General features: G+C 42.6%; 1 protein-coding gene across 4 annotated transcripts in view; it reads right to left on the reverse strand.

The window, feature by feature from the left end:
* The window catches only part of LOC126092226 (F-box/LRR-repeat protein 17-like), a 141046-nt gene that overhangs the window by 16827 nt on the left and 96962 nt on the right, over window positions 1-27257 (reverse strand). For 3 of the 4 annotated variants that reach the window (XM_049907721.1, XM_049907722.1, XM_049907724.1), the window contains 2 exons: window positions 12163-12342; window positions 4442-4681 (listed from right to left, as the gene is read on the reverse strand). In XM_049907721.1, coding sequence (XP_049763678.1) covers window positions 4442-4681; window positions 12163-12342 — 420 coding nt within the window. The remainder of the gene's footprint in view (window positions 1-4441; window positions 4682-12162; window positions 12343-27257) is intronic. The other variant, XM_049907723.1, reaches the window with a different exon arrangement.

Raw genomic sequence — 27257 nt, forward strand, 5'->3', positions numbered from 1 at the left:
ATCTCCTCACTAGTTATGTGATCTATCCATATCATCTTCAGCATTCTTCTGTAGCACCACATTTCGAAAGTTTCTATTCTCTTCTTGTCCAAACTATTTATCGTCCATTTTTCACTTCCATACATGGCCACACTCCATACAAACAACTTCCTGACAAATATATACTCGATTTTAACAAATTTCTCTTCTTCAGAAACACTTTCCTTGCCATTGCCAGTCTACATTTTATATCCTCTCTACTTTGACCATCATCAGTTATTTTGCTCCCCAAATAGCAAAACTCATTTACTACTATAAATGTCTCATTTCCAAATCTAATTCCCTCAGCATCACCCGACTTAATTTGACTACATTCCATTACCTTCGTTTTGCTTTTGTTGATGTTCATCTTATATCCTCCTTTCAAGACACTGTCCATTCCGTTCAGCTGCTCTCCCAAGTCCTTTGCTGTCTCTGACAGAATTACAATGTCATTGGTGAACCTCAAAGTTTTTATTTCTTTTCCATGGATTCTAATACCTACTCCGAACGATTCTTTTGTTTCCTTTACTGCTTGCTCAATATACAGATTGAATAACATCGTGGAGAGGCCACAACCCTGTCTCACTCCCTTCCCAACCACTGCTTCCCTTTCATGCCCCTCGACTCTTATAACTGCCATCTGGTTCCTGTACAAATTGTAAATAGCCTTTCGCTCCCTGTATTTTACCCCTGCCACCTTCAGAATTTGAAAGAGACTATTCCAGTCAACATTGTCAAAAGCTTTCTCTAAGTCTACAAATGCTAGAAAGATAGGTTTCCCTTTCCTTAATCTTTCTTCTAAGATAAGTCGTAGGGTCAGTATTGCATCACGTGTTCCAACATTTCTACGGAATCCAAACTGATCTTCCCCGAGGTCGGCTTCTACCAGTTTTTCCATTCGTCTGTAAAGAATTCGTGTTAGTAGTTTGCAGCTGTGGCATATTAAATGGATAGGTCGGTAGTTCAAACAAATTTCGGGCTTGCAGCCGGTCGTCGTTCAATACTTCGCACGATATGTCAACTGGGTACCTGCCAGTGACCTTCAGCTGAGCTGTCGCAGACTGGCGAAAACGTCCTCCATTCCGCAATATATAGCGTACTATAACTATTCTGTGCATGCGTCGAAAACTTGATAGTTGAACCACACTGCCCGCCGGCAGCGCCCTCGCTGGTGGAATAGCGGAACTCAGTCGCCCTATGCGTTGCTGTTTGCCACGGCCGTCGACGCACTCAGTCGTCTTCGATTTGAGCAAATCATGGAGATTATGGGATTCCGTGCACTGTCCAGCTGGTAGCCACTGTCACAGTTTAACAGATTTTCCGCCAGTCGTATTTCTACGGATTCTTTAATAATGGAGTCCCAGAAAGACATTGCTGTGGACAAAATCATTGTTTTCTCATACTCCATTGAATGTCCAGTAGAAATACAATGTTCAGCAGAGGATTCTTGCTATTTTAAACGAAGTGTTGCCAACGAAAGGAAGAAAAGATAAAGATTGTTCTGGCATGTTCTCCTCTTTATTCTCTTCCTGCTTCTTAGTTTTAATTGTTAGTGACCTGTTAATCTGCCGGATAGAATACCCATTTTCGCTGAGTACAGTCTTTAGATGGGCGAGTTCTTGAGGTAAGCTATCTGGATCTGAGACAGTATGAGCTCTATGAACAAGTGTTTTAAGCAAATTCATGGTTTGTGATGGGTGACGGCAACTCGATGCTTGCAGGTACAAATCAGTATGAGTGGGTTTCCGGTAAACCGAATGCCCTAGCGAACCATCATTCTTCCTTCGACCAGGACATCCAAGAAAGGCAAACAACCATCTTTCTCTATTTCCATGGTGAACAGGATGTTGCTATGAATGGAGTTGAGGTGATGCAGAAACTCCATTAATTTATCTTCTCCATGAGGCCACACTATGAAAGTGTCATCTACATACCGCCAAAAAACTGTTGGCTTCAGGGCAGGTGATTCAAGCGCTCTCTCTTCAAAATCCTCCATAAAAAGGTTGGCCACCAAAGGAGACAGAAGGCTATCCATGGCGACACCGTCAGTCTGTTCAAAATATTCTTGATTAGACATAAAATAAGTTAAAATTCACATGATAGATCGGTAATTTTTACATCTGGCAACACCTGCTTTCTTTGGGATTGGAATTATTATATTCTTCTTGAAGCCTGAGGGTATTATGCCTGTCTCATACACTTTGCTCACCAGATGGTAGAGTTTTGTCAGGACTGGCTCTGCCAAGGCCATCAGCAGTTCTAATGGAATGCTGTCTACTCCCAGGGCCCTGTTTCGACTCAGGTCTTTCAGTGCTCTGTCAAACTCTTCACGCAGTATCGTATCTCCCATTTCATCTTCATCTACATCCTCTTCTATTTCCATAATATTGTCCTCAAGTACATCACCCTTGTATAGACTCTCTATATACTCCTTCCACCTTTCTGCTTTCCCTTCGTTGCTTAGAACTGGGTTTCCATCTGAGCTCTTGATATTCATACAAGTGGTTCTCTTTCCTCCAACGGTCTCTTTAATTTTCCTGTAGGCAGTATCTATCTTACCACTAGCAAGATAAGCCTCTACATCCTTACATTTGTCCTGTAGCCATCCCTACTTAGCCATTTTGCACTTCCTGTCGATCTCATTTTTGAGACGTTTATATTCCTTTTTGCCTGCTTCATTTACTGCATTTTTATCTTTTCTCCTTTCATCAATTAAATTCAATATTTCTTCTGTTACCCAAGGATTTCTACTAGCTGTTGTCTTTTTACCTACTTGGTCCTCTGCTGCCTTCACTACTTCATCCCTCAGAGCTACCCATTCTTCTTCTACTGTATTTCTTTCCCCCATTCCTGTCAATTGTTCCCTTACGCTCTCCCTGAAACTCCATACAACCTCTGGTTTAGTCAGTTTATCCAGGTCCCATTTCCTTAAATTCCCACCTTTTTGCTGTTTCTTCAGTTTTAATCTACAGTTCATAACCAACAGATTGTGGTCAGGGTCCACATTTGCCCCTGGTTCCTAAATCTCTGTCTTACCATTATATAATCTATCTGATACTTTTTAGTATCTTCAGGATTCTTCCATGTATACAACCTTCTTTCATGATTCTTGAACCAAGTGTTAGCTATGATTTAAGTTATGCTCTGTGCAAAATTCTACCAGACGGCTTCCTCTTTCATTCCTTACCCCCAATCCATATTCACCTACTATGTTTCCTTCTCTCCCTTTTCCTACTCTTGAATTCCAGTCACCCATGACTATTAAATTTTCGTCTCCCTTCACTACCTGAATAATTTCTTTTATCTCATCATACATTTCATCAATTTCTTCACCATATACAGATCTAGTTGGCATATAAACTTGTACTACTGTAGTAGGCGTGGGCTTCGTGTCTATCTTGGCCACAATAATGGGTTCACTATGCTGTTTGTAGTAGCTTACCCATACTCCTATTTTTTTATTCATTATTAAACTTACTCCTGCATTACCCCTATTTGATTTTGTATTTATAACCCTGTATTCACTTGACCAAAACTCTTGTCCCTCTTGCCACCGAACTTCACTAATTCCCACTATATCTAACTTTAACCTATCCATTTTCCTTTTTAAATTTTCTAACCTATCTGCCCGATTAAGGGATCTGACATTCCACGCTCCGATCCATAGAATGCCAGTTTTCTTTCTCCTGATAATGACATCCTCTTGAGTAGTTCCCGCCCGGAGATCCGAATGGGGGACTATTTTACCTCCGGAATATTTTACCCAAGAGGACGCCATCATCATTTAACCATACAGTAAAGCTGCATGCCCTCGGGAAAAATTACGGCTGTAGTTTCCCCTTGCTTTCAGCCGTTCGCAGTACCAGCACAGCAAGGCCGTTTTGGTTAGTGTTACAAGGCCAGATCAGTCAACCATCCAGACTGTTGCCCCTGCAACAACTGAAATGGCTGCTGCCCCTCTTCAGGAACCACACATTTGTCTGGCCTCTCAACAGATACCCCTCTGTTGTGGTTGCACCTACAGTATGACTATCTGTATCGCTGAGGCATTCAAGCCTCCCCACCAACGGCAAGGTCCATGGTTCAGATTGCTATTAATGTGACAGTTGTGTTCCAGTCAGACCTGCTGGTGGAAGCGGACATGTGTGCATGAGGTGTGCTGGCTTGTCTCAATGTGCTTCTCTCTCTCTCTCTCTCTCTCTCTCTCTCTCTCTCTCTCTCTCTCTCTCTCTGCAGAAGAAGGCTTTTGTCGAAAGCTATACTGTGTTACAGTGTTTCTGTCATGCGTTTCTGCTTCTCGATAGGTCACCTTTGTCGTGAGTAAGAATCTATCCTTTTCCTTATATTATTCGTATTCCAACCTGCAGTTTCCAAAGCTTGAGCCTGCAAAGTAATCATGCAGACACAGATCTTTCCTTACCTGAGACTGACGAGATTCTCCGGAAACTTATCAAAAGGCACTCCAGTAACATCCGAATAATCGAATGTCAGACAGCGCAAACCTGACAATTTGAGGATGCTGCTCACACCTGGCTGCAACTCTGTAAAATACGTGGTACCAAAATCCATGGTACCCATTCGCAACGTGTGAAGTCGCAGTAGCCCGACGAGGCAGGGGAATAGGCCTCCGCCGAGTCTGCTACAACCTGTCACATCTAGTCTGGAACAAACCACAAGTGCACTATCCTTTACACAGGAACAAGTTGGCAGAAATAAATATGATGAATTGTACTCCTAGCTGTCACCTTTGAGACAGAGCATTTTTCATGTAAATCAAAATTATTGTACATCGTCAAGTAAAATTGTTCCAAAATTAAACTTAAGTCTAAGGTGAGGGTGATAACAAATACACCTACAAAGTGGCATGACTGTCATAAAGGAAAAGTCACAAAAACAACACCTTACACAAGTTATGAAGCAAAGATTTGCTACACTGATGACGATACCCTACTCCTTGAGATAGTCTGAACATCAGGTTTATAATCAGTAATCCATTTTTAACACAATGGAAAAGAGCAAAATGCTACATTAGCCACTATCTCACAATGAGAAACTTCAGGGTTATGCACTGAGAAGAAAAAATTTCCTTGATTTCTTTAACAAAAACACACTTTTTGCCTAGAGAAAATACACTATTCCTTGGGTGAAAGTACATTTTTTCCATGTTAAGTGACAATATACTTTTCCACTGAGCTATAAAATTTATCAGTCCTGGGAACTGTAAAGGCTTTTACGCTCCAGTGTAGAGAAACCAACATTGTAATATTTCCTTACGTAACGAATGTAGGTAGAGGTTTCGCTAAGAATTTTGCACTGAAATGCCGATTCTCTGCATATACAAATGTTTACCGCATTTACCCGATTATAAGATGAGGCTTTTCCCAAACTCATCATTCCTAAACTGCAGGATCATTTCATCTCGTATTAACAGTCAACATTTTCACATTGTTTTGTAGAGCATATAGAGGTCATAATACATTTAGAGATGAAGTTTTGGCTCTGAGGTCACATGCAGGTCAGTTCTGAAGAATTTGGAAGGGCAGGGAAAGGGTGGAGGGAGGGATGACAGATGCCTTCTCAGGTCCCACCAAAACCTTTGAAATTGCAATGTATTCTGAATAAACAGGCAAATAATTGTGACAGCAAAGATATAAATTTCACAGCTGTACTGTCAGGATAATGATTAAAAACAGTGGTACCACAGAAAACTGGGTTATAAGCAAAATAGGTAGAAAAGAAAACAGTCCAAATATTAATGAAAACCATATCTTTTCCTTTATTTTAACTCCTTATCATAAAAACCTGAGTTACCTCGGTTTTATTATTCTGACAGATACTAAAAATCCACCGTGTACTTGGGCAGCTTATAAGTAGACCTGTGAAAAAGTGAAACTCCATTTATACCTGTTTCAGCACTGATAGTTAAGCGTCCAGCCACTATAGAGCATCTGGTACCACGTTTGCACCTGGCTGTCGTGGTATGTTTGAGGTGGTTGCCACTCGGTACCATCTTTACTGTGTGCAGCTTTAGATGCACGACAATTAAAGACGTGCTTTCCAGCCTTTTTCCTGTATTGTTGTTTAGGTTTACTACAGAGATCCTAAATTTGACATTGAATTTAGGCATGTTGTTGTTGTTGTTGTGGTATTGAGCCCGGAGACTGGTTTGATGCAGCTCTTCATGCTACTCTATCCTGTGCAAGCTTCTTCATCTCCCAGTACCTACTGCAGCCTACATCCTTCTGAATCTGCATAGTGTATTCATCTCTTGGTCTCCCTCTACGATTTTTACCCTCCACGCTGCCCTCCAATACTAAATTGGTGATCCTTTGATGCCTCCGAACATGTCCTACCAACGGATCCCTTCTTCTGGTCAAGTTGTGCCACAAATTCCTCTTCTCCCCAATTCTATTCAATACCTCCACATTAGTTATGTTATCTACCCATCTAATCCTCAGCATTCTTCTGTAGCACCACATTTCGAAAGCTTCTATTCCCTTCTTGTCCAAACAATGTATTGTCCATCTTGTACTTCCATACATGGCTACACTCCATACAAATACTTTCAGGAAATACTTCCTGATACTTAAACCTATACTTGATGTTAACAAATTTCTCTTCTTCAGAAACGGTTTTCTTGCCATTGCCAGTCTACATTTTATATCGTATCTGCTTCGACCATCATCAGTTATTTTGCTCCCAAAAAAGCAAAACTCCTTACTACTTTAAGTGTCTCATTTTATAATCTAATTCCCTCAGCATCACCTGACTTAATTTGACTACATTCCATTACCCTTGTTTTGCTTTTGTTGATGTTCATCTTCTACCCTCCTTTCAAGACACTGTCCATTCCGTTCAATTGCTCTTCCAAGTCCTTTGCTGTTTCTGACAGAATTACAATGTCATCGACGAACCTCAAAGTTTTTATTTCTTCTCCATGGATTTTAATACCTAATCCGAACTTTTCTTTTGTTTCCTTTACTGCTTGCTCAATATACAGATTGAATAGCATCGGGGAGTGGCTACAACCCTGTCTCACTCCCTTCCCAACCACTGCTTCCCTTTCATGTCCCTTGGCTCTTATAACTGCCATCTGGTTTCTGTACAAATTGTAAATAGCCTTTCGCTCCCTGTATTTTACCCCTGCCACCTTCAGAATTTGAAAGGGAGTATTCCAGTCAACATTGTCAAAAGCTTTCTCTAAGTCTACAAATGCTAGAAACGTAGGTTTGCCTTACCTTAATATTTCTTCTAAGATAAGTCGTAGGGTCAGTATTGCTTCATGTGTTCCAACATTTCTACGGAATCCAAACTGATCTTCCCCGAGGCCCGCTTCTACCAGTTTTTCCATTCGTCTCTAAAGAATTCACATTAGTATTTTGCAGCCGTGACTTATTAACATGATAGTTCGGTAATTTCCACATCTGTCAACACCTGCTTTCTTTGGGATTGGAATTATTATATTCTTCTTGAAGTCTGAGGGTATTTTGCCTGTCTCATACATCTTGCTCACCAGATGGTAGAGTTTTGTCAGGAATGGCTCTCCCAAGGCTGTCAGTAGTTCTAATGGAATGTTGTCTACTCCCGGTGCCTTGTTTCGACTCAGAACTTTCATTGCTCTGTCAAACTCTTCATGCGGTATCATATCTCCTATTTCATCTTCATCTACATTCTCTTCTATTTCTATAATATTGTCCTCAAGAACATCGCCCCTGTATAAACCCTCTACATACTCCTTCCACCTTTCTGCTTTCCCTTCTTTGCTTAGAACTGAGTTTTCATCTGAGCTCTTGATTTTCATACAAGTGGTTCTCTTTTCTCCAAAGATTTTCCTGTAGGCAGTATCTATCTTACTCCCCTTGAGATAAGCCTGTACATTCTTACATTTTTCCTCTAGCCATCCCTGCTTAGCCATTTTGCACTTCCTGTCAGTCTCATTTTTGAGATGTTTGTATTCCTTTTTGCCTGCTTCATTTACTGCAGCTTAGAAAGTGAAGAAGAATGTGGTGTTATTTCATTCGAGACCGAAAGTGACGACAGTTTGTCAGTCGAGTGCCAAGTACTTGCCGGTGGTACGAGATAAATACGTCCAATGTGCTCTGGCCAGCTTCTACGAGATTTCTGTTCACAGGAAACCGTTGTGAAATCCACACTTAGAATTGACAGCTGCACAGAAACCTAAACATGACTCCAAGTTTCAGATACATCAATCAAAGTCTAGTGCACGAGCATGCTCGGGATTTTACTATTGGTGATTTAAAAAATTTGTAACTTATAATTTTGAGCTCGTGGTTCATGGTGTGGGTTCCTGTAGTCATGTCCTAGTTCATGAACCACGGGCAATGTATGAGTGGCCAAGTAAGTGGTCCCGACAGTCGGGATACCAGTTACTTTGGAATAAGGCTGGGCATCTCGGACATATTCTGAGTCGTGGTCACCTTTGTGCTCATACGGCAAAGACTGCCAAATCCACCGGTTAGTCCCTCAGCCATTAGGGGTAAAACCCAATGGGACTCGGGGCAAGTAAGGCTAGCAACCTGCTTCCCTGGCACTTTAAATATGATGCTGGCAACAATCAGAGCAAAATGCCTCGGACCTTTGGAGGTGTCGGATTCCCACCTCTAACTGACAAACCAGGGACTCCTAAGATACGACTTGGCAAACAAATGGTAATGAGATGGGGTGCTATTAATATCAATGGGGGCTACTCTGGGAAGAAGGTAGAGCTGGCAGAGGCTGCAAGTAAGATGGGGCTGGACGTTTTAGCTGTTAGTGACATTCGGGTAAGGGGTGAGAAAGAAGAGGAAGTGGGAGAATACAAGGTCTACCTGTCAGGAGTCAAAGCAGGAATAGCACAATGGGGTGTAGGGCTTTACATCAGGAAAGAAATGGAACCCAGCGTAGTTGCAATAAGGTATGTAAACGAACGACTGATGTGGATAGATTTGACAGTGTCTAGCAAGAAAATTAGGATTGTGTCAGTATATTCGCATTGTGAAGGGACAGATCAAGATAAGATGGATAGTTTTTATGAGGCACTCAGTGATGTAGTTGTTAGAGTAAAGGACAAGGACAGTGTTCTGCTCATGGGTGATTTTAACGCCAGGATTGGAAATCGAACATAAGGGTATGAAAAGGTTATGGGTAAATTTGGAGAGGATATGGAGGCCAACAGGAACGGGAAACAACTCTTGGATTTCTGTGGCAGTATGGGCTTAGTAATCACAAACTCATTTTTTAAACATAAGAACATTCACCGGCATACTTGGGAAGGCAGGGGAACCAGATCTGTCATTGACTATATAATAACAGATCAGGAATTCAGGAAGGCTGTGAGGGACACACGTGTATTCAGGGGATGCTTTGATGACACTGATCATTACTTAATCTGCAGTGAAATTGGGATTGTGAGGCCAAAAGTGCAGGAGGTCAGGTCCATATGTAGGAGAATAAGAGTGGAGAAACTTCAGGATAAGGAAATCAGGCACAAGTACATAACAGCGATCTCAGAAAGGTACCAGTTAGTTGAATGTAGTCAATTACAGTCATTGGAAAAGGAATGGACAAGGTGCAGGGACACAGTACTAGAAGTGGCTAAAGAATGTCTTGGAACAGTAGTGTGTAAAAGTAGGATGAAGCAAACAGCTTGGTGGAATGATACAGTCAAGGCAGCCTGTAAAAGGAAAAAGAAGGCGTATCAAAAATGGCTACATACCAGAACCCAGGTAGACAGAGAAAGTTATGTTGAAGAAAGAAACAAAGCCAAACAGATAATTGCAGCATCCAAGAAGAAATCGTGGGAAGACTTTGGAAACAGGTTGGAGACTATGGGTCAAGCTGCTGGAAAACCATTCTGGAGTGTAATTAGCAGTCTTCGAAAGGGAGGTAAGAAGCAAATGACAAGTATTTTGGACAGGTCAGGAAAACTGCTGGTGAATCCTGTGGATGCCTTGGGCAGATGGAGGGAATATTTTGAAGAGTTGCTCAATGTAGGTGAAAATGCGATCAGTAATGTTTCAGATTTCGAGGTAGAATGGGATAGGAATGATGATGGAAATAGGATCACATTTGAGGAAGTGGAAAAAATGGTCAATAGATTGCAGTGCAATAAAGCGGCTGGGGTGGATGAAATTAAGTCAGAACTCATCAAATACAGTGGAATGTCAGGTCTTAAATGGCTACATAGGATAATTGAAATGGCCTGGAAGTCGGGACAGGTTCCATCAGACTGGACAAAAGCAGTAATCACACCAATCTTTAAACATGGAAACAGAAAAGATTGTAACAACTACAGAGTTATCTCTTTAATCAGCGTTGTGGGTAAAATCTTCTCAGGTATTGTTGAAAGGAAAGTGCGAGTATTAGTTGAGGACCAATTGGATGAAAATCAGTGTGGGTTTAGGCCTCTTAGAGGTTGTCAGGACCAGATCTTTAGCTTACAGCAAATAATGGAGAAGTGTTATGAGTGGAACAGGGAATTGTATCTATGCTTTATAGATCTAGAAAAGGCATATGACCGGGTTCCTAGGAGAAAGTTATTGTCTGTTCTACAAGATTATGGAATAGGAGGCAAACTTTTGCAAGCAATTAAAGGTCTTTACATGGATACTCAGGCAGCAGTTAGAGTTGATGGTAAATTGAGTTCATGGTTCAGAGTAGTTTCAGGGGTAAGACAAGGCTGCAACCTGTCTCCACTGTTGTTCATATTATTTATGGATCATATGTTGAAAACAATAGACTGGCTGGGTGAGATTAAGATATGTGAACACAAAATAAGCAGTCTTGCATATGCGGATGACTTAGTTGTGATGGCAGATTCGATTGAAAGTTTGCAAAGTAATATTTCAGAGCTAGATCAGAAATGTAAGGACTATGGTATGAAGATTACCATCTCCAAAACGAAAGTAATGTCAGTGGGAAAGAAATATAAACAGATTGAGTGCCAAATAGGAGGAACAAAGTTAGAACAGGTGGACGGTTTCAAGTACTGAGGATGCATATTCTCACAGGATGGCAACATAGTGAAAGAACTGGAAGCGAGGTGTAGCAATGCTAATGCAGTGAGCGCTCAGCTACGATCTACTCTCTTCTGCAAGAAGGAAGTCAGTACCAAGACTAAGTTATCTGTGCACCGTTCAATCTTTCGACCAACTTTGTTGTATGGGAGCGAAAGCTGGGTGGATTCAGGTTACCTTATCAACAAGGTTGAGGTTACGGATATGAAAGTAGCTAGGATGATTGCAGGTACTAGTAGATGGAAACAATGGCAGGAGGGTGTCGACAATGAGGAAATCAAAGAAAAACTGGGAATGAACTCTATAGATGTAGCAGTCAGGGCGAACAGGCTTAGATGGTGGGGTCATGTTACACGCATGGGAGAAGCAAGGTTACCCAAGAGACTCATGGATTCAGCAGTAGAGGGTAGGAGGAGTTGGGGCAGACCGAGGAGAAGGTACCTGGATTCGGTTAAGAATGATTTTGAAGTAATAGGTTTAACATCAGAAGAGGCACCAATGTTAGCACTGAATAGGGGATCATGGAGGAACTGTATAAGGGGGGCTATGCTCCAGACTGAACACTGAAAGGCATAATCAGTCTTAAATGATGATGATGATGATGATGGATTTTGAGCTCTAAAACCCATCTTTATATTTCAGTATGTAATGCCTTTCAGTATATAATGTTTTTCATTAATAAAAAATATCATTTTTGGAACATAATTTGGGGAAAAAAATTAAGGGGTTAATTCTCCTTGTATTATCAAAATGTAGACAGTCAAAACTGGAATTTTAGGCAGATACATAATGTCAATAAAACAGTTTGTTACTCTGATTAGTCAGGGTATGTTAAAATAAATGTATCTAAAGAAGCCTTTCGAATCGTCTTATACTTGGGTAAAAACGGTAGTAAACTTCATGCGTGTTTGACAATTGTTGCACTCTACCTCTGTGATATTGCAGTTTTAATGGCCAGCTGCATATTTTATTTAATGTCTCGACTTACAATTCTTTTTCAACACAATTTCACTCACAACATTTACGAGTAACTCACACGATTCTGTACTACTTCACCAGTTACGTTTTAATTATTCAGCAAAATACTCTGTCTGCACTACACTGCAAAGCCAGCAACATCACTTACATTTCAAGATGTTCCAGACGGTCGATCTCTGAGAAGGCGGCGGGCGACAGCTTCGTAGCGTGAGTGACGGAGAGCTGCCGCAAACTGGGACATCCGTGGCTGATGGCAATTACTGTGTTATCTTCCACACCGTATCCGTGTGGTAGATCCAGCACTTTCAGTTGTGGCAGTCCTCCATTCCTTAAAAATACAATCGAGTACATAGTTTATGTTGTGTCACATTATTTTGTCTTTATAATGGGGGGAAAAAAATAAGAAACAGCAACCTGACACATTCTGCTTACAATGACAGAACACACCCTGCTCACCAATTTTGATAACTTCAGGATGCTGATCAGTTGCCACAGCAAAGTAACTCTCATGAAAGGATAGGGTCACAACACTACATTTTTTGAAAACATCCACGTCAAATGACCCGAGGCTCTATCTGATTTGCACCAATTACAATTTTAGAACACTAAAAAATAGGGAAATTGTAACTATATTAATTTTCCAGGTATAAAAATTCTAATTTAAATTTGTTTCAGATATGTTCGACTGATCACAGACAGTGGGGACACGTGGATATCGAGGTGATCATTATATAGTATGGGAAAATAAAACTGGCCATAACACGAGATTAGAGCAACATAGGCAACGTCGATTTGAGCAATATTTCCTAGAGAACCACGGGTCAGAAATGCACCGTCGGGAAGCTCCCGCTGTAGAACAGCAGCCGGTCAGCTGCGAGGATGTGTCTAGTTGTGTAATTTTGTCAGAATCGGTGCCACTGAAGTTGTTAGAATAAAAGTTAATTCAGGTTATCTCTACATGTCAAAAAAACAAACATGTAGCCTATACCAGAATGAGATTTTCACTCTGCAGCGGAGTGTGCGCTGATATGAAACTTCCTGGCAGATTAAAACTGTGTGCCCGACCGAGACTCGAACTCGGGACCTTTGCCTTTCGTGGGCAAGTGCTCTTGTCATGTTTCATGTAGCCTATACATTTCAGTATTAACAACACTGAATCTTACAGTACCTCATGTCAACTATCTACATGCAGTCCTGTTTCTTCAGTACCAATTAGTATCTTATTATTGACATTACAGTACTATTAGCATAATTGGATTTAACAGTCTACCATTAAACAGTAAACATAACAGAAAATTCGTGTGTCAGGTAACTAGCCGTGGATATGTATTTAAAGTTTTACCAAGTTTGACAGACCAGCTGGTACTATCATCTGCAGCTAATTTAAGTAGTAACTGTGCTCTTTAGTGTAACAGGCAATTACGCTGCAGAAAGTTAGTTCAAGAGCACACACTTTTCAGTGCTCTCGTTACTGATCAGCTGTAGTTCCACAACGGTGCAGTTATGACCTACAGTTATTCAGAAAATGTTTGTCAATTCTGTGTCCTCTTCTGTGGTCTGAATCGATTAGTCAGGTTGTTTTTCTCTGTCTTACATATGACCAAACAACTCAGTCATTTACGTCATACAACTGAGTCTGTGAAAATAAAAGTTTCTTAAAATGTATACAGCTGTGGTATGTGTCACGCCAAAGTTTCACCCGTTACCACAGATGTGCCTTGAGATAAAGGCCTCACTGACTGTGGCCAACTGGTACGAGACCTGTGTTCATATTCTTAGGTTACTTTGATCCTCAGTCCAGATTTTGCTTTCTGTACGCTTTCTGTTTTTCAATGGCAACAAAGTGTTTTACAATTCCTATTGCAGTCTTCTAGGACTTGGAGAGGGGACTTAGTATACAAGTTTTTAATAATGAACCCACACCTCTTGAGATGTAAAATAAGTTTGAAGATTAGAAAACTTTCGAATTTTCCACTTCCCAGTATGCGCACCTATCGAGAAGAGTGTGCCGTTCTCACACGCTGTTGTAATTATGACATCACGTACTATTTTCCTCTGACTCCAACAATGGCTGCAAGAAACTGGTCAGTACGTTCACAACTACAGCGATCTGCGGTGCTTCACAGACCGGACAAACTCTCTACTTTGAAGAGAATGTCTTTCACCACATAGAATGGAACACTAAGATGAACATTCTAAACACTGACTGTATCGTGTGCTCCTACAGCACGCGAGTCGGAGCTCATTACCTCCACTGTGTGCGTGTCTGCACACAGTGAAGTGGTTGATATGAAAGTGATCCAACCTTCAAACTTATTTTACATCCAAATGGTAAATTTGCAGACATGGGTTCCTTATCAGATTTGTTCTGCCAAGTCACCTTCACAACCCTTAGGAACCTGTAACAGGAATTGTGAAAATCTTTCTTTAAGCGTTTTTTGGAAACATGAATATGAAAAACAAAAATTGTTACACACACACTCACTCACTCTCTCTCTCTCTCTCTCTCTCTCTCTCTCTCTCTCTCTCTCTCTCTCTCTCTCTCACTCTGTTGTGGTCTTTAGTCCAGAGACTGGTTCGATGCAGCTCTCCAGGCTACTCTATCCTGTGCAAGCTTCTTCATCTCCCAGTATCTCCTGCAACCTACACCCTTCTGAATCTGCTTATTGCATTCATCTCTTGGTCTTCCTCTACGATTTTTACCCTCCACACTGCCCTCCAATACTAAATTGGTGAACCCTTGATGCCTCAGTATATGCCCTACCAACAGATCCTTTCTTCTAGTCAAGTTGTGCCACAAATTTCTCTTCTCTCCAAATCTATTCAATACCTCCACATTTTCTACCCATCTAATCTTCAGCATTCTTCTGTAGCACCACATTTCGAAAGCTTCTATTCTCTTCTTGTCTAAACTATTTATCGTCCACGTTTCACTTACATACATGGCTACACTCCATACAAATACTTTCAGAAACGATTTCCTGACACTCAAATCTATACTTGATGTTAACAAATTTTTCTTCTTCAGAAACACTTTCCTTGCCATTGCCAGTCTACATTTTATATCCTCTCTACTTTGCCCATCATCTGTTAATTTGCTCCTAAAATAGCAAGACTCATTTACTACTTTAAGCATCTCATTTCCTAATCTAATTCCCCCAGCATCACTCAATTTAATTCGACTACATTCCATTATCCTTGTTTTGCTTTTGTTGATGTTCATCTTATATCCTCCTTTCAAGACACTGTCCATTCCGTTCAGCTGCTCTTCCAGGTCCTTTCCTGTCTCTGACAGAATTACAATGTCATCGGCAAACCTTAAAGTTTTTATTTCTTCTCCATGGATTTTAATTCCTACTCCAAATTTTTCTTTTGTTTCCTTTACTGCTTGCTCAATATACAGATTGAATAACATCGGGTAGAGGCTACAACCCTGTCTCACTCTCTTCCCAACCACTGCTTCCCTTTCATGTCCCTCGACTCTTATAACTGCCATCTGGTTTCTGTACAAATTACAAATAGTCTTTCGCTCCTTGTATTTTACCACTGCCACCTTCAGAATTTGAAAGAGAGTATTCCACTCAACATTGTCAAAAGCTTTCTCTAAGTCCACAAATGCTAGAAACGTAGGTTTGTCTTTCCTTAATCTAGCTTCTAAGATAAATCGTTGGGTCAGTATTGCCTCACATGCTCCAACATTTCTACGGAATCCAAACTGATCTTCACTGAGGCCAGCTTCTACCAGTTTTTCCATTTGTCTGTAAAGAGTTCACATTAGTATTTTGCAGCTGTGGCTTATTAAACTGATAGTTCGGTAATTTCCGACACACACACACACACACACACACACACACACACACACACTTTATTCCTTGACAACTGACTTATTTGTAATTTATGAAGACAGTAGTCTTGGTGATTGATTTTGTCATGTACCCTACTTACACAGATGGTGCGAGATGGATTCACGATGTGTGTCCAGCCTACACCATGTAGGCATATAGAGGGAAACATTCCACGTGGGAAAAATATATCTAAAAACAAAGATGATGAGACTTACCAAACAAAAGCGCTGGCAGGTCGATAGACACACAAACAAACACAAACTCACACAGAAAATTCGAGCTTTTGCAACCCCTGGCTGTTTCATCAGGAGAGAGGGAAGGAGAGGGAAATACGAAAGGATGTGGGTTTTAAGGGAGAGGGTAAGGAGTCATTCCAATCCCGGGAGCGGAAAGACTTACCTTAGGGGGGAAAAAGGACGGGTATACACTCGCACACACACACATATCCATCCACACATATACAGACACAAGCAGACAAATACAGAGGCAAAGAGTTTGGGCAGGAAGTGCAGAGGCAAAGATGATGTTGAATGACAGCTGAGGTATGAGTGGCGGCAACTTGAAATTAGTGGAGATTGAGTATAAGGAAGTGGCATCAATGGTTACAAGGATTGTGTCCGGGGGTAACGGATTGGGTAAGGATTCCAGGCGTTCGAGAAAGTAGTTGGTGTATTTGATGAAGGATGGGAGACTGCATGTAATGGGTTGAAGGTGTTGATCTACATAGGCAGAGATACGTTCTGTGGGGGCTTGGTAACCAGCTATAATGGGGCAGCCGGGATGATTGGGTTTGTGAATTTTAGGAAGAAGGTAGAAGGTAAGGGTGTGGGGTGTCGGTGGGGTCAGGAGGTTGATGGAGTCAGGTGAAAGGTTTTGTAGGGGGCCTAAGGTTCTGAGGATTCCTTGAAGCTCAGCCTGGACATCACGAATGGGATTACCTTGGCAAATTTTGTATGTGGTGTTGTCCGAAAGCTGACGCAGTCCCTCAGCCACATACTCCCGATGCTCAAGTAACACAGTCGTGGAACCCTTGTCCGCCGGATGAATGACGATGGATTGGTCAGCCTTCAGATCACGGATAGCCTGGGCTTCAGCAGTGGTGATGTTGGGAGTAGGATTGAGGTTTTCTAAGAAGGATTGAGAGGCAAGGCTGGAAGTCAGAAATTCCTGGAAGGTTAGGAGAGGGTGATTTTGAGGAAGAGGAGGTGGGTCCCGCTGTGACGGAGGACGGAACTGTTCCAGGCAGGGTTCAATTTGGATAGTGTCTTGGGGAGTTGGATCATTAGGAGTAGGATTAGGATCATTTTTCTTCATGGCAAAGTGATATTTCCAGCAGAGAGTACGGGTGTAGGACAGTAAATCTTTGACAAGGGCTGTTTGGTTAAATCTGGGAGTGGGGCTGAAGGTGAGGCCTTTGGATAGGACAGAGGTTTCGGATTGGGAGAGAGGTTTGGAGGAAAGGTTAACTACTGAATTGGGGTGTTGTGGTTCAGATTGTGTTGATTGGAATTTTGAGGTTTTGGAGGGAGTGGAGCTGGAAGTGGGAGATTGAGTAGATGGGAGAGACTGGGTTTGTGTGCAATGAGAGGAGGTTGAGGTTTGCTGGAAAGGTTGTGAAGGGTGAGTGAGTTGCCTTTCCGGAGGTGGGATACCAGGAGATTGGATAATTTTTTGAGGTGAAGGGTGGCATGCTGTTCTAATTTTCGGTTGGCGTGTAGGAGGATGCTCTGAGTAGCTGGTGTGGATGTGGGAGAGGAAAGATTGAGGACTTTTATTAAGGATAGGAGTTGACGAGCGTGTTCATTGGCTGAGTTGATGTGTAGGTGAAGGATTAGGTGGGTGAGAGCAATGGATTGTTCAGTTTGGAACTGGTATAGGCACTGATGGAAAGAAGCGTTGCAGCCAGAGATGGGAACTATAAGTTTGAGGCCTTTGGGGGTGATGCCAAATGTCAGACAAGCCTGAGAAAATAAAATATGGGAGTGTATCTGGCTAGGGCGAAGGCATGTTTGCGGAGGGAATGTAAATAAAACTTAATGGGGTCGTTGTGGAGGTGTTGTGAGGGTGACATGGTATTAGAAGGTGGAATGCATAACATGAGGCTGAAATAAAAATGAAAATAAATATAAAAATATATGGGGGGAGATAAAGGTGATCTCCATTTGCTTTCTAGCTCACCTTTATCCCCCCCTCCCCCCCATATATTTTCTAATTTCTTTTCATTTTCATTTCAGCCTCATGTTACACATTCCACCTTCTAGTACCATGTCACCCTCACAACACCTCCACAATGACGCCATTAAGTTTTATTTCCATTCCCTAGCCAGATTACACTCCCATATTTTATTTTCTCAGGCTTGTCTGACATTTGGCATCACCCCCAAAGGCCTCAAACTTAAAGTTCCCATCTCTGGCTGCAACCCTTCTTTCCATCAGTCCCTATAACAGTTCCAAACTGAACAATCCATTGCCCTCACTCACCTAATCCTTCACCTACACATCAACTCAGCCAATGAACACACCTGTCAACTCCTATCCTTAATAAAAGTCCTCAATCTTTCCTCTCCCACATCCACACCGGCTACTCAGAGCATCATCGTACAGGCCAACCGCAAATTAGAACAGCATGCCACCCTGCACCTAAAAAACTATCCAATCTCCTGGTTTCCCACCTCCGGAAAGGCAACTCACTCACCCTTCACAACCTTTCCAGCAAACCTCAACCTCCTCTCATTGCACACAAACCCAGTCTCTCCCATCTATTCAGTCTCCCACTTCCAGCTCCATTCCCTCCAAAACCTCAAAATTCCAATCAACACAATCTGAACCACAACACCCCAATTCAGTAGTTAACCTTTCCTCCAAACCTCTCTCCCAATCCGAAACCTCTGTCCTATCCAAAGGCCTCACCTTCAGCCCCACTCCCAGATTTAACCAAACAGCCCTCGTCAAAGATTTACTGTCCTACATTCGTACTCTCTGCTGGAAATATCACTTTGCCACGAAGAAAAATGATGCTAATCCTACTCCTAATGATCCAACTCCCCAAGAAACTATCCAAATTGAACCCTGCCTGGAACAGTTCCGTCCTCCGTCACAGTGGGACCCACCTCCTCTTCCTCAAAATCACCCTCTCCTAACCTTCCAGGAATTTCTGACTTCCAGCCTTGCCTCTCAATCCTTAGAAAACCTTAATCCTACTCCCAACATCACCACTGCTGAAGCCCAGGCTATCCATGATCTGAAGGTTGACCAATCCATCGTCATTCTTCCGGCGGACAAGGGTTCCACGACTGTGGTAATTGATCGTCAGGAGTATGTGGCTGAGGGACTGCATCAGCTTTCAGACAACACTACTTACAAAATTTGCCAAGGTAATCCCATTCCTGATGTCCAGGCGGAGCTTCAAGGAATCCTCAGAACCTTAGGCCCCCTACAAAACCTTTCACCTGATTCCATCAACCTCCTGACCCCACCAACACCCCGCACCCCAACCTTCTACCTTCTTCCAAAAATTCACAAACCCAATCATCCTGGCCGTCCCATTGTAGCTGGTTACCAAGCCCCCACAGGACGCATCTCTGCCTATGTAGATCAACACCTTCAACCCATTACATGCAGTCTCCCATTCTTCATCAAAGACACCAACCACTTTCTCGAACGCCTGGAATCCCTACCCAGTTTGTTACCCCCAGAAACCATCCTTGTAACCATTGATGCCACTTCCTTATACACAAATATTCTGCACGTCCAGGACCTCACTGCGATGGAGCACTTCCTTTCATGCTGATCACCTGCCACCCTACCTAAAACCTCTTTCCTCATTACCACGCCAGCTTCATCCTGACCCACAACTTCTTCACTTTCGAAGGCCAGACATACCAACAATTAAAGGGAACAGCCATGGGTACCAGGATGGCCCCCTCGTACGCCAACCTATTCATGGGTTGCTTAGAGGAAGCCTTCTTGGTTACCCAGGCCTGCCAACCCAAAGTTTGGTACAGATTTATTGATGACATCTTCATGATCTGCACTCACAGTGAAGAAGAACTCCAGAATTTCCTCTCCAACCTCAACTCCTTTGGCTCCATCAGATTCACTTGGTCCTACTCTAAATCCCATGCCACTTTCCTTGACGTTGACCTCCACCTGTCCAATGGCCAGCTTCACACGTCCGTCCACATCAAACCCACCAACAAGCAACATCTTAGCGCAGTGTTACACCGTCCGGGTTATCTGGATACTTCCTACTAACACCAACCTATCCGAACTCCGGAGATGGGAACTTGCTCTTCAATATATCCTCTCTTCCCGTTATCCTCCAGGCCTCAATCTCCGCTAATTTCAAGTTGCCGCCACTCATACCTCACCTGTCATTCAACAACGTCTTTGCCTCTGCACTTCTGCAAGTGTCTTTAAATATGTCTGCTTGTGTGGATGGATATGTGTGTGTGTGCGAGTGTATACCCGTCCTTTTTTCCCCCTAAGGTAAGTCTTTCTGCTCCCGGGACTGGAATGACTCCTTACCCTCTCCCTTAAAACCCACATCCTTTCGTCTTTCCCTCTCCTTCCCTCTTTCCTGATGAGGCAACAGTTTGTTGCGAAAGCTTGAATTTTGTGTGTATGTTTGTGTTCGTTTGTGTGTCTGTCGACCTGCCAGCACTTTCATTTGGTAAGTCACATCATCTTTGTTTTTAGGTATATTTTTCCTTCGTGGAATGTTTCCTTCTATTATAAAATATATACCTAAAAACAAAGATGATGTGACTTGCCAAATGAAAGTGCTGCAGGTCGACAGACACACAAACGAGCACAAACATACACACAAAATTCAAGCTTTCGCAACAAACTGCTGCCTCATCAGGAAAGAGGGAAGGAGAGGGAAAGACGAAAGGATGTGTGTTTTAAGGGAGAGGGTAAGGAGTCATTCCAGTCCCGGAAGCGGAAAGACTTACCTTAGGGGGGAAAAAGGACGGGAATACACTCGCGCACACACACATTTCCATCCACACATATACAGACACAAGGAGACATATTTAAAGACAAAGAGTTTGGGCAGAGATGTCAGTCGAGGCAGAAGTGCAGAGGCAAAGATGTTGTTGAATGACAGGTGAGGTATGAGTGGTGGCAACTTGAAATTAGCGGAGATTGAGGCCTGGTGGATAACGGGAAGAGCGGATATATTGAAGAGAAAGTTCCCATCTCCGGAGTTCTGATAGGTTGGTGTTAGTGGGAAGTATCCAGATAACCCGCACAGTGTAACACTGTGCCAAGATGTGCTGGCCGTGCACCAAGGCATGTTTAGCCACAGGGTGATCCTCATTACCAACAAACACTGTCTGCCTGTGTCCATTCATGCGAATGGACAGTTTGTTGCTGGTCATTCCCACATAGAATGCATCACAGTGTAGGCAGGTCAGTTGGTAAATCACGTGGGTGCTTTCACACATGGCTCTGCCTTTGATTGTGTACACCTTCCGGGTTACAGGACTGGAGTAGGTGGTGGTGGGAGGGTGCACAGGATAGGTTTTACACCGGGGGCGGTTACGAGGGTAGGAGCCAGAGGGTAGGGAAGGTGGTTTGGGGATCTCATAGGGATGAACTAAGAGGTTACGAAGGTTGGGTGGACGGCGGAAAGACACTCTTGGTGGCGTGGGGAGGATTTCATGAAGGATGGATCTCATTTCAGGGCAGGATTTGAGGAAGTCGTATCCCTGCTGGAGAGCAACATTCAGAATCTGATCCAGTCCCGGAAAGTATCCCATCACAAGTGGGGCACTTTTGTGGTTGTTCTGTGAGAGGTTCTGGGTTTGAGAGGATGAGGAAGTGGCTCTGGTTATTTGCTTCTGTACCAGGTCGGGAGGGTAGTTGCGGGATGCGAAAGTTGTTGTCAGGTTGTTGGTGTAATGCTTCAGGGATTCCAGACTGGAGCAGATTCGTTTGCCACGAAGACCCGGACGTGTGAAGCTGGCCATTGGACAGGTGAACGTCAACATCAAGGAAAGTGGCATGGAATTTGGAGTAGGACCAGGTGAATCTGATGGAACCAAAGGAGATGAGGTTGGAGAGGAAATTCTGGAGTTCTTCTTCACTGTGAGTCCAGATCATGAAGATGTCATCAATAAATCTGTACCAAACTTTGGGTTGGCAGGCCTGGGTAACCAAGAAGGCTTCCTCTAAGCGACCCATGAATAGGTTGGCGTACGAAGGGGCCATCCTGGTACCCATGGCTGTTCCTTTTAATTGTTGGTATGTCTGGCCTTCAAAAGTGAAGAAGTTGTGGGTCAGGATGAAGCTGGCTAAGGTAATGAGGAAAGAGGTTTTAGGTAGGGTGGCAGGTGATCGGCGTGAAAGGAAGTGCTCCATCGCAGCGAGGCCCTGGACGTGCGGGATATTTGTGTATAAGGAAGTGGCATCAATGGTTACAAGGATGGTTTCTGGGGGTAACAGATTGGGTAAGGATTCCAGGCGTTCGAGAAAGTGGTTGGTTTCTTTGATGAAGGATGGGAGACTGCATGTAATGGGTTGAAGGTGTTGATCTACGTAGGCAGAGATACGTTCTGTGGGGGCTTGGTAAGCAGCTACAATGGGGCGGCCGGGATGATTGGGTTTGTGAATTTTAGGAAGAAGGTAGAAGGTAGGGGTGGGGGGTGTCGGTGGGGTCAGGAGGTTGATGGAGTCAGGTGAAAGGTTTTGTAGGGGGCCTAAGGTTCTGAGAATTCCTTGAAGCTCTGCCTGGACATCAGGAATGGGATTACCTTGGCAAACTTTGTATGTGGTGTTGTCTGAAAGCTGACGCAGTCCCTCAGCCACATACTCCCGATGATCAAGTACCACAGTCGTGGAACCCTTGTCTGCCGGAAGAATGACGATGGACCGGTCAGCCTTCAGATCACGGATAGCCTGGGCTTCAGCAGTGGTAATGTTGGAAGTAGGATTAAGGTTTTTAAAGAAGGATTGAGAGGCAAGGCTGGAAGTCAGAAATTCCTGGAAGGTTTGGAGAGGGTGATTTTGAGGAAGAGGAGGTGGGTCCCACTGTGACGGAGGACGGAACTGTTCCAGGCAGGGTTCAATTTGGATAGTGTCTTGGGGAGCTGGATCATTAGGGGTAGGATTAGGATCATTTTACTTCGTGGCAAAGTGATACTTCCAGCAGAGAGTACGAGTGTAGGACAGTAAATCTTTGATGAGGGCTGTTTGGTTGAATCTGGGAGTGGGGCTGAAGGTGAGGCCTTTGGATAGGACAGAGGTTTCGGATTGGGAGAGAGGTTTGGAGGAAAGGTTAACTACTGAATTGGGGTGTTGTGGTACCAGATTGTGTTGATTGGAATTCTGAGGTTTTGGAGGGAGTAGAGCTGGAAGTGTGAGATTGAGTAGATGGAAGAGACTGGGTTTGTGTGCAATGAGAGGTGGTTGAGGTTTGCTGGAAAGGTTGTGAAGGGTGAGTGAGTTGCCTTTCTGGAGGTGGGAAACCAGGAGATTGGATAATTTTTTGAGGTGAAGGGTGGCATGCTGTTCTAATTTGCGGTTGGCCTGTACGATGATGCTCTGAGTAGCTGGTGTGGATGTGGGAGAGGAAAGATTGAGGACTTTTATTAAGGATAGGAGTTGACAGGTGTGTTCATTGGCTGAGTTGATGTGTAGGTGAAGGATTAGGTGGGTGAGAGCAATGGATTGTTCAGTTTGGAACTGATATAGGGACTGATGGAAAGAAGGGGTGCAGCCAGAGATGGGAACTTTAAGTTTGAGGTCTTTGGGGGTTATGCCAAATATATATATATATATATATATATAAAAACAAAAACAAAGATGATGTGACTTACCAAATGAAAGTGCTGGCAGGTCGACTGACACACAAACGAACACAAACATACACACAAAATTCAAGCTTTCGCAACAAACTGTTGCCTCATCAGGAAAGAGGGAAGGAGAGGGAAAGACGAGAGGATGTGGGTTTTAAGGGAGAGGGTAAGGAGTCATTCCAGTCCCGGGAGTGGAAAGACTTACCTTAGGGGGAAAAAAGGACGGGTATACACTCGCACACACACACATATCCATCCACACATATACAGACACAAACAGACATGTGTGTCTGTCGACCTGCCAGCACTTTCATTTGGTAAGTCACATCATCTTTGTTTTTAGGTATATTTTTCCTTCGTGTAATGTTTTATTCTATTATAACCATATCATATATATATATTATATATATATAGAGGGAAACATTCCACGTGGGAAAAATATATTTAAAAAGAAAGATGATGAGACTTACCCAACAAAAGCGCTGGCAGGTCGATAGACACACAAATAAACACAAACATACACACAAAACTCTAGCTTTCGCAACCAACGGTTGCCTCATCAGGAAACAGGGAAGGAGAGGGAAAGACGAAAGGATGTGGGTTTTAAGGGAGAGGGTAAGGAGTCATTCCAGTCCCGGGAGCGGAAAGACTTACCTTAGGGGGAAAAAAGGACGGGTACACACTCGCACACACACACACACACACACATATCCATCCACACATATACAGACACAATGTTTCCTTCCATTATAACTATATATATATATATATATATATGAATATAATAGAGGGAAACATTCCACGTGGGAAAAATATATTTAAAAAGAAAGATGATGAGACTTACCAAACAAAAGCGCTGGCAGGTCGATAGACACACAGACAAACACAAACATACACACAAAATCTAGCTTTCGCAACCAATGGTTGCCTCGTCAGGAAAGAGGGAAGGAGAGGGAAAGACACAAGGATTTGGGTTTTAAGGGAGAGGGTAAGGAGTCATTCCAATCCCGGGAGCGGAAAGACTTACCTTAGGGGGAAAAAAGGAGGGAAAAAAGGACAGGTATACACTCGCACACACACACATATCCATCCTCATATACACAGACACAAGCAGACATTTTGTCTGTGTCTGTGTATATGAGGATGGATATGTGTGTGTGTGCGAGTGTATACCTGTCCTTTTTTCCCTCCTTTTTTCCCCCTAAGGTAAGTCTTTCCGCTCCCGGGATTGGAATGACTCCTTACCCTCTCCCTTAAAACCCAAATCCTTGTGTCTTTCCCTCTCCTTCCCTCTTTCCTGACGAGGCAACCATTGGTTGCGAAAGCTAGATTTTGTGTGTATGTTTGTGTTTGTCTGTGTGTCTATCGACCTGCCAGCGCTTTTGTTTGGTAAGTCTCATCATCTTTCTTTTTAAATATATATATATATATATATATATATATATATATATATATATATATATATATATATATATATATATATATATATCTCTGATGATGTGACTTACCAAGAGAGGGTGCTGGCGGGTCGATGGTCATACAAACATACACGTGAGGTTCAGGCTTTCGCAACCATTGGTTGCTTCGTCGGGGGGGAGGGTGGGGAGTCGTTCCGGTCCCGGGAGCGGGGGGACTCTCCTTGGGGGGAGGAAGGGACGGTTGTGCACTCGCACACACACGCATGTCCATCCACACATATACAGACACAAATGTCTGGCTGTGTCTGTATATGTGTGGATGGAGGCAAGATAACTCTTTGCCTCTGTATATGTCTGCTTGTGTCTGTATATGTGTGGATGGATATGTGTGTGTGTGCGCGCGAGTGTATACCCTTCCTTTTTTCCCCCTAAGGTAAGTCTTTCCGCTCCTGTGATTGGAATGACTCCTTACCCTCTCCCTTAAAACCCAAATCCTTTCGTCTTTCCCTCTCCTTCCCTCTTTCCTGACGAGGCAACCGTTGGTTGCGAAATCTAGAATTTTGTGTGCAGTGTTTGTTTGTGTGTCTATCGACCCGCCAGCGCTTTTGTTTGGTAAGTCTCATCATCTTTCTTTATATATATATCTGGTGCAGTGAGTGGCTTCCTTTACTTCATAGTATTTACATTAGAATTGCCAGATCTGTGGCTGGTTGATTTGAAGCCACCGAATTTGTGAGTAACCCTGACAATTGAGAGACCTAACCCCTGCTGGCTCAGTACATGTTTTCAGTAACAAACTGCACACCATACTGTAGTTATGCAAGGGTAAGATGACCCCAATTTTAAGACGAACCCCCTTTTATTTGACTGGCTTCTTAAGAAAAATTAATTTTTAACATATTCTTGACCAATCAAAATTACAAACTGTTTTATTGACAAAGTATTTGCCTAAAGAGCTGTTATACCTGTTCTAAATTTATGCCTAATATTATACCTGTTCTAAATTTATGGCATTTTAATTGAATTAAATGTGAGTTCTTTGTGAAACATTGTAAATTAACTAAACAAACACTGTTTTTAGCGTTGTTTCACAATTTATTATTAATGTAATTGCACAATCTAGGTTTCAGGGGTTGTAAGTCCATTTTCAAGTACATTTATGATTCCCAATTCGATAAACACAATGACGAGGCAAAGATATCCTGGGGTTGTGATCTCATCTAAAAGAGGTGAATAATTGAGATCACAACCCCAGAACAGAAGCAAAACTTTGGGCCCCAGTTAATTGTAGTTAAAGATGTCTTAGGTGATGCATAACTTCAGTCTGGTCATTGTAGTATAATTGGGGAATGTGTAATAATGGATGTAATTTGTTAAAAAAATGGTCACCAATGTAAGTGTACATTAAGCTACAGATTGATACCTGAGAAGTTGAGATTATCTTTGCCTCGTCATCACATTTATCGATGCATTATCATCTCTGGGAATCAGCAATGTACTTGAAAATGGGCTTATAACTCGAAACCTAGGTTGTGCAATAACATTAGTAATAAATAGTGAAACAAGGCTAAAACAGTGTTTGCTTAGTTAATTTATGCCATTTATTGATTGTTTATTTTTCCTTGCATTATCAAGATGCAGTCAAACTAAAAGAAATGGTTTCCTTTAACTTGTGGTCTGTTTCCTTTTCTACATTTTTTGCTTACTAATCTGTCATCTGTGGTATCAGTACCTTTAATGATCATCGTGATAATCACTTGAGCACAACATTTATATCTTCATTGTCACAAATATTTCACTATTTCCTCCAAACATGTTGCAATTACTGATGTGATGACCTCAGGATACGGCTGTTTTCATCCAAATACGTGTAGGATTTTGCTTTTGTACAGGTGTGACAATTTTGCGGTGTCTCTCACTTCCAAACACATCGTCTGCTCACTGCTCTCTCATTAGCTACATAGAACCGACAGCTGACACATATCCTTTCACGTCCGTCATACATCACAGTGAACATCGATAACACTACAGTGGGAAACACACAACTACGCCACTGGCCCCTATGTAGACTAACTGTCTGCTGCAGAAATTAATACTACTGTTGTGTTTTTGTCCAGTTTTAAAGTCAATTCAGTTCTGAATACATATGCATTCAGGCAAACTGCAGTTTAAACATGG

This window comes from Schistocerca cancellata, chromosome 7 (genome assembly GCF_023864275.1).
Source record: "Schistocerca cancellata isolate TAMUIC-IGC-003103 chromosome 7, iqSchCanc2.1, whole genome shotgun sequence".
In the NCBI taxonomy this organism is placed as follows: domain Eukaryota; kingdom Metazoa; phylum Arthropoda; class Insecta; order Orthoptera; family Acrididae; genus Schistocerca; species Schistocerca cancellata.